The 12,912-nt window shown below is 35.3% G+C and overlaps 1 protein-coding gene across 1 annotated transcript; it reads right to left on the bottom strand.

The window, feature by feature from the left end:
- Nucleotides 1-200: 200 nt before the first annotated feature.
- Nucleotides 201-3,024, bottom strand: LOC131078241 (serine carboxypeptidase-like 31). Its single transcript, XM_058015898.2, has 10 exons — nucleotides 2,763-3,024; nucleotides 2,559-2,666; nucleotides 2,368-2,463; nucleotides 2,169-2,261; nucleotides 1,979-2,067; nucleotides 1,602-1,889; nucleotides 1,278-1,411; nucleotides 1,039-1,134; nucleotides 678-780; nucleotides 201-451 (listed from the first exon to the last, which is right to left on the bottom strand). The coding sequence occupies exons 1-10, from the start codon at nucleotides 3,022-3,024 to the stop codon at nucleotides 308-310; spliced, it is 1,413 nt and encodes a 470-aa protein (XP_057871881.2). The 3' UTR covers nucleotides 201-307.
- Nucleotides 3,025-12,912: the final 9,888 nt, after the last annotated feature.

Below are 12,912 nucleotides of genomic sequence, written 5' to 3'. Positions count from 1 at the left end.
GTTGCCATAAAATACATAATAATTTACCATAAAAATACATAATAATTCCCCTCCTATTTGTTTTTGGAAAAGCTAGACAAAAAAAAAAAAGAAGGAAATTACTATGTATTATATGGTAACTCCAGCCTTGAATGAGTAAGACTCATATAGATGCAGCCTGTTCCAGATCACGTACTTCATTACTGGTTTCGCTTTATCTAGGTTAAAATGTAACATTCCCGCCTGTTATACCTATACTTCTATTCCATACGGTAAATGTCTTCGTTGAGGGAAACCAAAAATATTAATCTAAAGGCCTGTCATTTTGTCATTGCTTCGGCAGAACTTTCCCTGAAAGAAATGAGGTGAAGAAAAACAAAGCTTTGCCTCTGTTAAAAAGTGGTACTGCATGGCCGGCACCTCTAAACGTGGAGAATGTCAACTTCCCGTAATTTTGAGTCCACCCACCTACCTATAATTATCCACAGATTTTCAAAATTTATTTTGGAAGTAAAAGATGTGTATAATCTATCTATATCAAAGTTTTGGATCTATTTAAGGAAACATATAAAAAATCAATCATTTTGTATACAAATGTTGTCGAATTTACATCTTTTCAAATGGGTTCAATTGATATTAAGTTTACATCTTTTTATATGTATTCAGTTATTGGTAAGAAGATTGAATTAACTTCTCACCTGTCCCTGATAATACCATGGCCGCCAAGTACTTTTGGGAACTTGCAGAGCATTTAGACTATATCTTGTTGATAGCATTGGGACCCGTCCATCTGTGTCTCCACTGTTAAATGCATTATTTGTAATTACATTAACATCTATTGAATTAGATTGTTTAAATATAATGCATAGTTATATCATTTGATATAAATAAAAATTATAGTTTATATGGAGATAAGTTTGAACATTATATTTTAACTTATGATGATTTATTTCTGAAATCAATTAATAAATAGATTACTGGAAAAACTCATACGATTTTAAATGAGATATCTAAACAAATTAAATTTTAAAATATGATATTTAAAAACCCAAAAAATACCTGTAAACCCATATACGGAGACCTGCATCCATAAGTTTAAGATATGCAGGCAATACAGATGCTCTCGAGTCTGTCCACCCATTGAAGATATCATAGCTGTATTCTGGAAAAATCTCCTCAGTTTAATTATAAGTGGCTAAATAATGATTTGAACTATAAAGAACTAATGCGTTTTTGTTAAACGTTATAAATTTATGTATTTCTGAAGTGAAGGTATATATGTTGAGAGAAAATCTTACTTGCAAATATTCCAATTTCTAAGGTGTGAGCCATTGATGACATGAAGAGCTTCCTGAACATCATATCTGTTGTAATACACTGCGGCATAGTCATCAAGACAAGGATCATATCCACCAACCATCCTTTTCATCATCTGCATAGAGAATTGAAAAATATGTAACATTAGGAGTCATGAGGCTTCTACATTGATCTTAAAAAAATGGGATTTTTAGTTTGCATCATCGTGGGATCTAAACTCAGAGTTTTTCAAAGAGCCTAACTCATTATATGGTTGGATCATAATGAGAAAAAAATACCCACAGCATTGAGACATAGAAATGTACCTTGTTAGTCGAAAATTTGAACTGGTTTCCCCCGCTTCTTGCATTTTTTGTTGTGTTCTTGTGAATGCATGTAGGAGTGTAGAGACTATACATGTCTATATTGTTGAGTTGATCATAAACTTCATCTATAGCATCACTGCAGTTTTTGTTGTCCAATGTATTGTTAGAATCAAAATCACAGTTCTCTACAATGGCCATGTGGGTTTCATCTGATACAACAGCATGGCTCCACGCATAATCCATTTGACCTCGCCAATCATTAGCATCATGTGTTTCGGGGTTGCCCACCTGAATTGAGCAGTGTATACTTAAACATTTCCAATCATGATAAAAAAAGTTTCGCAATAGAACTAAGCTGAGAGAAAGGCATTGCTTACCATAAAACCTTTGAGATTTATATAAAGACTCTTGGGGGAGATTTTATTTTGATCATGTATGAGTTCTGCAAGCTCAGGCACATATTTCCCTGGTAAAACAAGGACAATTGAATGTATTGATTTACAACAGAGATGGGTTTTCTTAGGGCAGTACATAGAAAATGAGTTAGACCCCACTTAGACCCCACACCTGCATAGCTTTCTCCTGCAATGTAGAACTCATGTGCTCTATACTGGGGGTAAATTCCAAACCAGTTTTGGAGGAACATGTATGTATCTTCAGCTGGGAGTTGAATCATCACCCAATCTTCAAATTAGTCTCAAAAATGAATTTCAATATAGAATATTTTAAGGAATATGAAGTGTAAGAAAAAGCTTGAGCTTCTTACCAGTAATGTTATCTCCTAATATCTTGTAATCAGATGTTATATTAGAGTAGGAAAATCCCACTCCTACGGGAGACTCCAAAAATAATATATTGGCTTCTGATCATCGAAGCATAGAATGAAGCATAGAATTGTGAGCGGTGTAAAAAAGTAATGAATTCAATCCACAAGCAAAGTGTCCTAAAAGAAAATACCTCTGTTCCATGAGTACTCATTGAAAGAAAGAGTCTTTCCATCTGCATTTATGATGAAAGGTCCAATCTCTTGTGTTGCTCCATAACCCACAGATGAACACCCTGGACCTGTTGAATGAATATCACTGTTACATTACTGCAATAATCACAAACATGGGAATATCTAACACATTTAGTTAAAAAAAAACTGGCATATGCTACCACCTCCATTAAGCCATAGGACCAAAGGCCTTTTCTCTTTGAGAGTAGCAGCCTCAAAGAACCAATAGAAGAGAGCTCTTCCATTTTCTTCATTCACAGTCACATAACCTGAATAGTGATTAAACCCCACTTTAGGTTGCCCGGGCAACTGGGTTACTAAATCTTGTTTCTTCCTACTATTCCATGGGTTTCCACTGTCTTTAGACCGTGCAAAAGTAATCAGACAAAAACCCAAAAAAACCCACAAGGGCAGGTAATGAGCCATTTTTTATCCTAGCTTGACTGCCCTTTTCAACTTTTAAATCCTACCATTTTCCCACTGCTTACCACTATACTTATATAGTTGTAAGAGGTATAAGGATTTGTAGATTATAACTTAATGCGGGCTAATGGGGCGGGCATTCCAGGTATAGAACCTATAAGACACAGTCTGCGTGAGAAACATATCCATCATTTTTGAGCGATTCAGACGCTTTTAAGTTAAAAAATTTCTCTTCAATAGACAGCCTATCTGTGGAATTAAAACTAAAACAAATCACCCTATTTCAAGGTCTCGTAATGACACTCAAGAATAATTACTAAGAAATCAAAGAGTTCTAGAATTAGGCCGAGAAGACGGTTGATCTTTACCTTAGTAGTAGGCCCCTTAGATTGGGTAAAAGCAGATCCATTAAGCATGGTGTTGAAGGCCGGTAGATTTTTGGGTGTAAATTAATGCAGAAGAATCTGCTACAATCAACGTGAACGTCACGGAAATCTCGATTGTCTTGTTTTTTTGGACTGGATTCCATTTTATGGAGTTGAGTAAACAAGTTTTCACACAAGATTAGGCTATTGAAAACAATATTTTCATTTGGGTGCCTCAAAATAGGCTTAAGAAAAGATTGTATTCTACTTAAATTGGGTTAGGATTCACACAAACAAAAACTTCCTGAATCCTGATAAAGTAAGTATTCACATTCACACCAACAAACACTTCATTGAACATACATGTTCATAAGAATTATAGAGGGTTTTAAGGACTGATAGTTTGTCACAACCTCAACAAAACATTGGTGACTTACCAAGCATTAACACCTTCATACTTTTCATCATGATAATAGTAGGCTGTGGTGTTGGAATTAATTACGGTTCACAACTACCCACCTTTACTCCTCAGATCAACCTTTCTCTCCACCGTCGCCATGTTCATTCACTGTATCTGAATTAATTGCATTATCTTCTCTGCAGATGTTCCTTCACTGTAGAATTAATTATAATGAATTTCATTTCTCTTTTGTGTTTTTACTTGGCATATTTGTTGAATGAGGGCAGTCAGTGATAGGTATATGTGATGAAACTTTGTATGATTTTGATATATCGTATATAACATTTTCTTGTTCATCTCTGTTATTTCTTTTGCTCTCTTTGTCTCTGTTTCTCCTCTACCTCTCTCCTTAAGTGGAGGGTGTAATGTACCCCAAAAAGAGTCAATAAGCAAAGTGAAAACAGAGATACCCCAGCTACAACAGATTGTATTCAACATAATAAGTGAAGGTTTTCTGTCACTGGCTTATTTATACAATTAAATTGCACAATAGACATATGTTTAGAAAGGATTCAGTCATTTTTTAAAAATTTGATAGTTGATTATTAATAAAATAAAGTCTGGTTAAAGTATATATGACCACAAATAGTCACATCATGAGCCCCACCAGACTTTGAAAACAAAATTTCGTGTCTAAATATCATACGAAAGAGAGCAAAACATTATAACGAACAGCTGTATAATCATGATTTTTCATTAACCAGTTCAGGGGCAGCCTCATTCTCTTGCTTTTGCATCCCACAACTTTCTTCGTTCGTGATGGCTTTGAAGGAATCCAAACCAAGAAAGATCTCCAAGGGAGGCTAGACCCTTTCCCAACCACAGTTTTCAAAGTTTTAACATGTAAACTTTAAACCTTTGATGGCCGCATCTCTCTTTAACTCTTGCAGCACAGCTCTTGGAAATCTATATACTACTTTAGAACTTTTCATCGATCTCCCTCAAGTCATGTGGCCAGAATTCAGCATACTAAATAGCTTTGAAAATAGGTGTAGAGCCTTCATCTATAATTTTCATGAATATAAGAAATGAGTCTAAGGCACCTTCTAAGGCTTCTTTTGCTTTGGTATAAGTCCATATTTTTCCTTTCTTTATTTAACATTCAGACCTTTAATATACCCACATAAAATCTCATGCGAAGAAACATTATACTTGCTATCCCAACAAAGGACATTATGCATAAAGACAGACCAGATAGCTTTAGCAAAATTGCAGCTTAAAAAATATGCTCAAAATCCTCAACACAATTGCAAACATAAGACATTATACTAGGGAGAACCCACAACAAGTTTCTTAAGCAAAAGAATCCATCTGAAGAAACATTTCTTTGGATCAATCTTTTTATACCAACAAGCTTTAAGAGAGGCAGACCATTGCTTATTATCAAGATTTAGGTTTCATATTTAATTAACATGATTTAGCACCTCTTGGGACCTCTTGGGAGTTGGTCAACAGATTATAAAGGCTACGTAAATTAATATTCATAAGGGAAGTAGGGGAAGAGCATCGGTAGCTGTTTCAATTCTAATAACCGTGCATTCCTTATGAACCTAACCCGCTAGTTACTAATTTTGAAGAAATAAAAAAAAAATGATAACTAAAATCCCATTGATAAAGTTCACATGTACCAATAGCCATTCACTTTTTAGCTTTTTTGCTCCATAAATGCCACATTTGTGCATGACTACAAGGGCATTTATACACAACTACTGGGTCATTTGTGGATAAGTATTGACAATTTTAAGTGCATAGTTATTGGGGCATCTTTAAGTAGGTATCGAGAGACACTTTGAAATGTGTACTTTTTGACCCCTGAGTGCATAACATATCCCACAACATGCGTCATTACTACCCAAAAGCCAACACAATAGCTATAAACGGATATACTGTTGAGAATCTGTGGGTGCACGAAGTTAGCTATAATGGCTACTAGTACACTTCCCCTACCATCCTTCAATTTGAAATTATCAAGACATTCAAGATTCAATTTAATTATCATAGGAAATTGTACCTTCATCATTTTTTTTCTAAGAAGAGAGTGGGATCTTATTAGAGTCAAGAATATTGAATTCTGATCTCAATTACATCTAAGATTTTAAGCTCAGAATTCAATATTCTTGAGTGTATCTTAAAAAATATAAATGTACCTTTACTGCCCCACTTTTTTATAGGGGAGCCCTAGAGCAAAGCAAGGGGCTTGTTATTATGAGACAAATTCTACCAAATTGACTTGAAGCATAAAATCTCATTGCAAACCTTGTTGAGAGCATCACTTCCAACAATTTGCATCCCCTAATGGACTCTTAGACTTTCCAAATACTAGAAAAGATCATAGATCCTTGAAGGCTTATCATAAAATTTGTCAAAAAAAAAAAAGAGTCATGAGGATGTATATTCTTCAATTTCCTAACATTTTTATTAACTACATTCACCCTTCAATTTCCTCAAATTTGTTTTAATTGCATCTTGGATATTTCTTTTAATCGAGACCTTTTGTTGCTTATTTCCAGCTAAGGCTTTCAAGATCCATTTGGTAGCTAAGCTATACCATGAATTTTCAGATCCTTAAACCCAATCCACCTCTGTTGTTATCCAAACAACACCATCCCATTTGATAACATGTTTTGATTCTTACCTTTACCATTAGACCAAAGAAATTTCCTAATCAAATTTTGAACATTATTGAATATAATAAATAGAATATGAAGAAAGGATAGAGATAGGTTATTATTATACTACCTTTTCAATTTTTTCTCTATTTTTGAAAACATCCAATTTCACATGTCTTGCAATGAAGGCTTGACATGAAAAAAGAATCCCAAGGTATTTCACCAATTTATTTTGATCTCCTTGTTTCCAAGTGAACTTTGAGAATCAGATAGGATGCTCTTTTATCCAACACAACATAATAGATTGATATTCAAATTATTTTGACCTAGAAGATTGACTCATTTCTTGAACAAAGTACAAGACTTCAAAGGCAATAACAAATAGATGTTGGGCCAAAGGGAAACCTTCTCTAATGGATCTCTCCAACTATGGAGTTTAGGGAGAGAACCGTTAACCTCAATTGAGAGAAGTATTTCAAAATAAGATTTAACCATTTTACAAAACTTCTCAAGGAATCCAAATGCCTCTAGTATGGAAACAACAAAGGACCATTCCACTCTATCATTTAAGATTTTTCAAACTCCAACAACAACATCCCCACATTTTGACTACACTTATATGCATAGTCCCACACTTTCCAACTAGTAATTAAATTCTCCATAATATATCTCCTCTAATTAACCCAATTTGAGTATCATTAATGATCATCAAGAGAATATCAATAAGTCTCAAAGCAAGCAATTAGTGAAAATTTTATAAGACATATTCAATAAAGTGATAGGTCTTTGATTCTTAATCTTCCTTTTATCACCATGTTTAGGAAAGGGTTTGATTATATGTCACTATTAATTTTATTACCTAAAGATCTCTTTTCAATAGCTTCATTATATACATCATAAATATTGCCAGTAATTTAATATATGTTAGCCTTATAAATTCAACTGGAAGACCATTAGAGCCAAGGAGTTTCCAATTTTGGAATGATAGAATAGCAAAAGAGATTTCATCTCTAGTAATTTATTTTTCCAAATCTAAAGCGTTTTCATGATAGACTTTTTTGGGGATTATTTTTCTAATAGAACCCTAAGCTTGTACACAATTGCTAGTCTTCTCTCATTGGCAATAAAAAATATTCTTATATAAATCATAAAAGCCTTTATTATCTACTTTATATTGTGATACCATTTATCATTATTAGTAATTGAGCCAATAAATTTCATAGAGATTTTAATCATCAACATATTGAAAGTATACTTTGCACCCCTATCACCCTCCTTTATCTTGTTTAGCTTGTCTCTAACTCTTTCCCCTTGGGCTTTCTTAATCTTAAAAACATATGAGCCTATGCTTGATGTCACTAATATGTTAAATTTATAGTCCACATTTTCTATGTCTCTTTGAATATTTTTCTTCACTATAAGAAACTCATCCTATAAAGGACATTATACTCACCTACTTTCAGTATAGAAAACTTTTTTCCAATAGTTCTCCAAAGAGTTTTAAAGCTTGATTGAGATCAACACAATCCAAGCAAAAATAGCAAAATCCTTAGGAAAGACATATTTTTCATAATTTTCATAATAGTAGCAATACCATCAAGGCAATTAGGATTCTTTAACATATTAATGTTTAGTTTGAAATTATTATTCCTCTTGATATAAATAATTTGTCTAGCAGCTTTGACAATTATCTTGGCCTTAATAGTGTGGTGATCAAACAAAGTACTAGGTTCCACACAATACAATCAAATTCCTTTTTACTATTAAAAAAAGGTGTTCTCTTGAGCATAAAATATTTCAAACATACAATAAATCTTTTTACTATCTAAGTAGTTATTGTACCAAGTTTACCACATACTTTTGTCATCCTTTGTATTGTCTTCTAGAGGATCATATAATTTTAGTAACTTCTTTGTCCCATTCCAATAAAATTTCTCATTATGTTTCCAAGCCCGTGGATAACCCCCAACTTTATCTTCTTTGTGCTCTACAACGTTAAAATGTCTCCCAATAATCTAATGGATTCTAGGCAATTTAGATGCAAGCCATTTCTAGACTTCAATCCCCTCCCTGTAGCCATTAGGAGCATAAATAGAATAAACCCCAAACTTAACATTATTTCTTTTTAAATTAATCTATAAGCATCTTTTACAAGGGGAGTTTCCTAATAAATAACAATATATTATGCCCAATTTTGACTAACAATAATGACAATACCATCGTTCTCTTTGTTGTGATTAGTGTGAAAAGCAATAGAATTTCTCCAAACAAATTTTAAAGTGTTTTCAATCTTGAAGACCATTGCTTTCACCTCTTGGATCAAACAAGCAATCTATTTCCTTCTTATTATTATAAAGAGCCCTAAGAATAAATTTTTTTATTAGGGGATTCAAATTCCCTAATTTTATAGCTCAAAAAATTAAAGTTCATTTAAGGAGGAGGGTTAAAATACTTCATCTTATCTAAAGCATGTCAAAACATTTGGGGATACTCTCTCCTTTTCCTATCTTCCTATGTTTTTTAGAATCATCACTTCTACTCACTTGCTTTCTTTTCTTTTATTCATCTTCTTTATTAGTTTTACCTTTCTTAATAACCTAATCAACAACTTTCTCCTGGAAGAGGGGATTAAAATAGTTCATGTTTTTATTTTTATCATTCAACTCATAGTCACCTTCCAATGTCTTTAATTAGAGGTAAAATAGATTTTGAAGGGACCTGAAACCCTTTATAGAGAGATTTTGTAGGGATCTGGAACCCACTTACATAATGCTACCAATATATATACAAATAAAAACAATATCCCAATAATGTAACAAACCAGAAGGATAACAATATTAGAAAACCATCTACAAAATCACAAGGATATAGCCACCATGCAAATCAATTCATATAAACTATAACCATGGATTTTGAGAAGGCTCCAATAACATTGAGAAATGTTGCAAAAGATAAAACATAGACGAATAGAAGCCAACAAACAAATGAAAAATAAGTAATTGAACTAGAGAAGCCCTATTGTTAGAATATGAGGCCGAAGGAACCAAACAACATCAATGGGTTTTCAGGCACTCCTCAATTTTAACAATTTTGCAGACAGTTTCTGTGAGAGTGTTGTCGTTAGTGTCAGCAAGATTCTTTCTTTCCAACAAATCCTTCTGAATTTTTTCGAACCTGGGGTTGAAAGCATCTCTTATGTCTTCAGCTTTGGCAATGGTACTTTTCAGGTCCTCTATGAAGTTGGCCATGGTCTTCCCTTCCCCTGTATTGATGGTTTCCAGGATCAAGATTTTGTTATAGAGTTTTTTATTTTTGTCCATAGCTTTCTTGTAACCATTGATGAGCCACTCCATAGTTTCCATGAAACCTTGCAAACCCTCGGGGGGAGGGTTAGAGGGGGGGTCAACTTTTCCAGGGGTAGCCTTTTCCTCTTTAGGGGTGTGCTGGATGGTTGTGTCAACATCCCATAAGAGCCTCTTCCATGGTCTCCTTTTCCAGATTTTGATCATCTTCCAGGGCCCTTACCTTCTTATGGGCTTCCAGTTCCTTAACAGTCTCCTCTTTCTTCTTGTGCATTTTCCTGGCCTAGGTGTGAGCTTTAGCCTTCTTATTCAACCGCCCTTGAGGGTACTCCTCCTCAGAGTCGTCCAAAGTCTCCCCTTCCGAAGAAATGCTAATCAGGGACCTACCTTTAGGCTTTTTTCCCTTAGAGGATGAGGGTCTGGTTTTGATATATTTCCTCTTCTTCCCACTTTCATAATCTGAGACATCCATGTTGTCCTCAGTATTAGTCAAAGGTTCACTTTCAGATTCCTCTTCCTCTGAGAAGGCAAGGTCAGACCCCTCATCCTCAGAATCCGCAGAGGGCTGCATCCGAGCAATTTGGTTGGCCTTAAGATGGTCATAGATTAGTACCATAAGGCCTTGGTGCATGGCCGTATCACCCTGTGGGTTCTCTTTGTAGGCCTTGAGGGATGCATTCATTGAACAGAGTAGAAAATAAGGGAAGTTAACCTTATCATTGTGCCTAAAGTGATTTAGTAGAACAAAGTGATAACCACAAACTTTAGTGAACCTACCGTCTAGAGTGATGTATCGCATTAAAACAAAGAGGACTTCCTGCGAGGGTTTGGCAAAAGCCCTGGGCAGGTAGTAGGTTTTGCTCAACTTTACCAGTTGTTTCTTCTCTTTCTTGGTGACTGGGTATCTTTCAATAGCTTCCCTACTGACTTTCCTATCTTTGTAGAAGTTGCACCCTTCTCTTGTGAGGCTCGTAGCTTGAGCAATTAAATCTTCATCGATTTCTACAGTTTGGTCTCCCATTTCAACCAACAACATCAACACTCTCATCAGTAAACTGGATGATGAAAAGGAGATCCTGGACATCGACCTAGAAAAGGAAGGAACAGGGGAAGCTCAAGGCCCTAGAACCCATACTAGAGGCTTTAAAGAAGGACAAAAAACCTAACAAGGATCTGGAAGACCTTAAAGTTGTCGGAGCTACTTACGACGAGCTGGTGACAAAAGCGGAGGACTTGTTGAAGAAAATTTCTGTGTAGTGCCTTCTTAGTTTCTTTGTTGTTGTTAGTTTTGTTGTCCTTTTGATTCACTGGCTTTTTGCCAGTCTGTGGTCCTTAAGCACTGATCTTTTTGGTGTCTTATCTTAATATCTTTTGTTAAAGGTTTCGGGTCCTGAAAACCTGCTTTTTTAATTAATCAAAATATCAATGGGTTTTGAAAAAGGGTCCCATAACCTTTCAATGCAAGCCCCTAAAAAAAACACCATCTTCAAAGTGCTCTACATAAGAAGTATCATTGAGAAACACCCTTGAAATCCACCTCAATAGGATAAGAAGAGTTGATGCAGGAGCATCCTCAGTTCTTGGCAATCTTGCATCACCCAAAAAAAATATTTCCTTTTAGTTTCTTTGTTCTTTTTAGCAGTTTTGTTTTTGAGAGTTACCGAATACCTTGGCGTTGATCATTTCTCTTGTAGAGATAGATTTGAACTTCATTCTTGTTCATCTTTCTTGTTCTCGATCTTCGTTTCGTTTAGATCTCTTTTCAACAAGTTATCACTTCCGGATTGGCTAGCAATTTTTTGTTTTCCTAGATGCTTGATCTTAACGACTAGTTGGTGTTCCCGGATCTTGCGGAGCAATTACTTGATTTGTGGAGCTGACTTATCATGTGCGGGATGATCTTCAATGCCTAGTTAACCCTCTTGTTGGTTTGCGCTTTGTGGTGATTCTTTTCTAGAGGATTTTCATCTCATCTTTGGGTCGACCTATCTACACATTTCATTTTCCTTTCTTTAGAGAATGTGATCTTTCTTGGTCAACCCGAATGTTCTCAGATGCTATAGCAGATTATCATGATGAATAGAGGACAGTAGATTGTAATTTAAATCTGATGTTTGTTTCCAGATTGATGCATATGGATATATTTCCGTAATAAGGCAGTTGCCTGCATGTAAGACAAATTTTACCGACAGTTGCATTTGATCCACGCCTAATCTGGAATTCTCTCTCTCTCTCTCTCTCTCTCTCTCTCTCTCTCTCTCTCTCTCTCTCATGTTGTATTGTGTTGTTTTGATCTTGCTGCATGGACCACACTTCCTCTTTGGGGATTCTCCTATCCGTGGCTGCACCAGTTGGTATCAGAGCAAAGGTTCATCCTGTCGAATTTTGTTGTAGGGTGGCAGATTGCGGATCTGACCTGTAGTTGTAGAGGACTTGCTCCTATGGCCCAAAGAGGTAATGTGAGAGGTGGAAACCAGAGAGATGTTGATCCGAAAGTGATGGACATGTTGAGACAGATTGCGGCTTGTTTGGATGTTGTTGAGACCTCGTAGAGAAGAGGTCAGCATATTGAGGATGTAAGTGATGAAGAAGAACAACAAAATGCTGAACCAAAAAATGGAGGTCAACTAGAGTTGGCGCAAGATGATGAAAGATTGATTAGAGCTTTGACAAATTTGAATAGTAAAACACACTTTAACCCACTAGAGTATAGTGGTAAGTTGGATTCAAATGAGTTGATAGATTGAATTATCAAGAAGGAGAAATACTTTGATTTTGAAGGTAGCGGTGAAGAGAAGAAGGTGAAATTTGCTTGCACAAAGTTGAAGGGACATGCGTCCTTATGGTCGAAACATTTACAGATTGATAGACAGAAGAAAGGAAAGGACAAAATTAAATCTTGGGATCAGATGGTGAGTAAGTTGAAGGCAAAGTTTTTTCCAGTGGATTATCAAGTCAAATTTGTTTCGGAGGTTGTAGAATCTGAAGAAAAAAGAGTCTAGTGTGAAGAGTACACCGAGGAGTTCTACAAGTTGAATATCAGATCCGGACATGCTGAAGATGAAGTTGAGAAAATTGTGATATTTGTTAATGGTTTAAGAATGTCTATGCAAATGAGATTAGTATGGTGAAATTCCAGAGCATGGAAGAAGCTT

This window comes from Cryptomeria japonica, chromosome 7, assembly GCF_030272615.1.
Source record: "Cryptomeria japonica chromosome 7, Sugi_1.0, whole genome shotgun sequence".
NCBI lineage: Eukaryota > Viridiplantae > Streptophyta > Pinopsida > Cupressales > Cupressaceae > Cryptomeria > Cryptomeria japonica.
This window is presented reverse-complemented; position numbering and strand designations above follow the sequence as displayed.

Coding starts and splice junctions, on each gene's coding strand:
- LOC131078241 (XM_058015898.2), bottom strand. CDS start 3,024: ATGGCTCATTACCTGCCCTTGTGGGTTTTTTTGGGTTTTTGTCTGATT. Junction 2,068..2,168: donor TGCAGGAGAAAGCTATGCAG/GTGTGGGGTCTA, acceptor TTGTTTTACCAG/GGAAATATGTGCCTGAGCTT. Junction 1,135..1,277: donor AGAAATTGGAATATTTGCAA/GTAAGATTTTCT, acceptor TCCAGAATACAG/CTATGATATCTTCAATGGGT.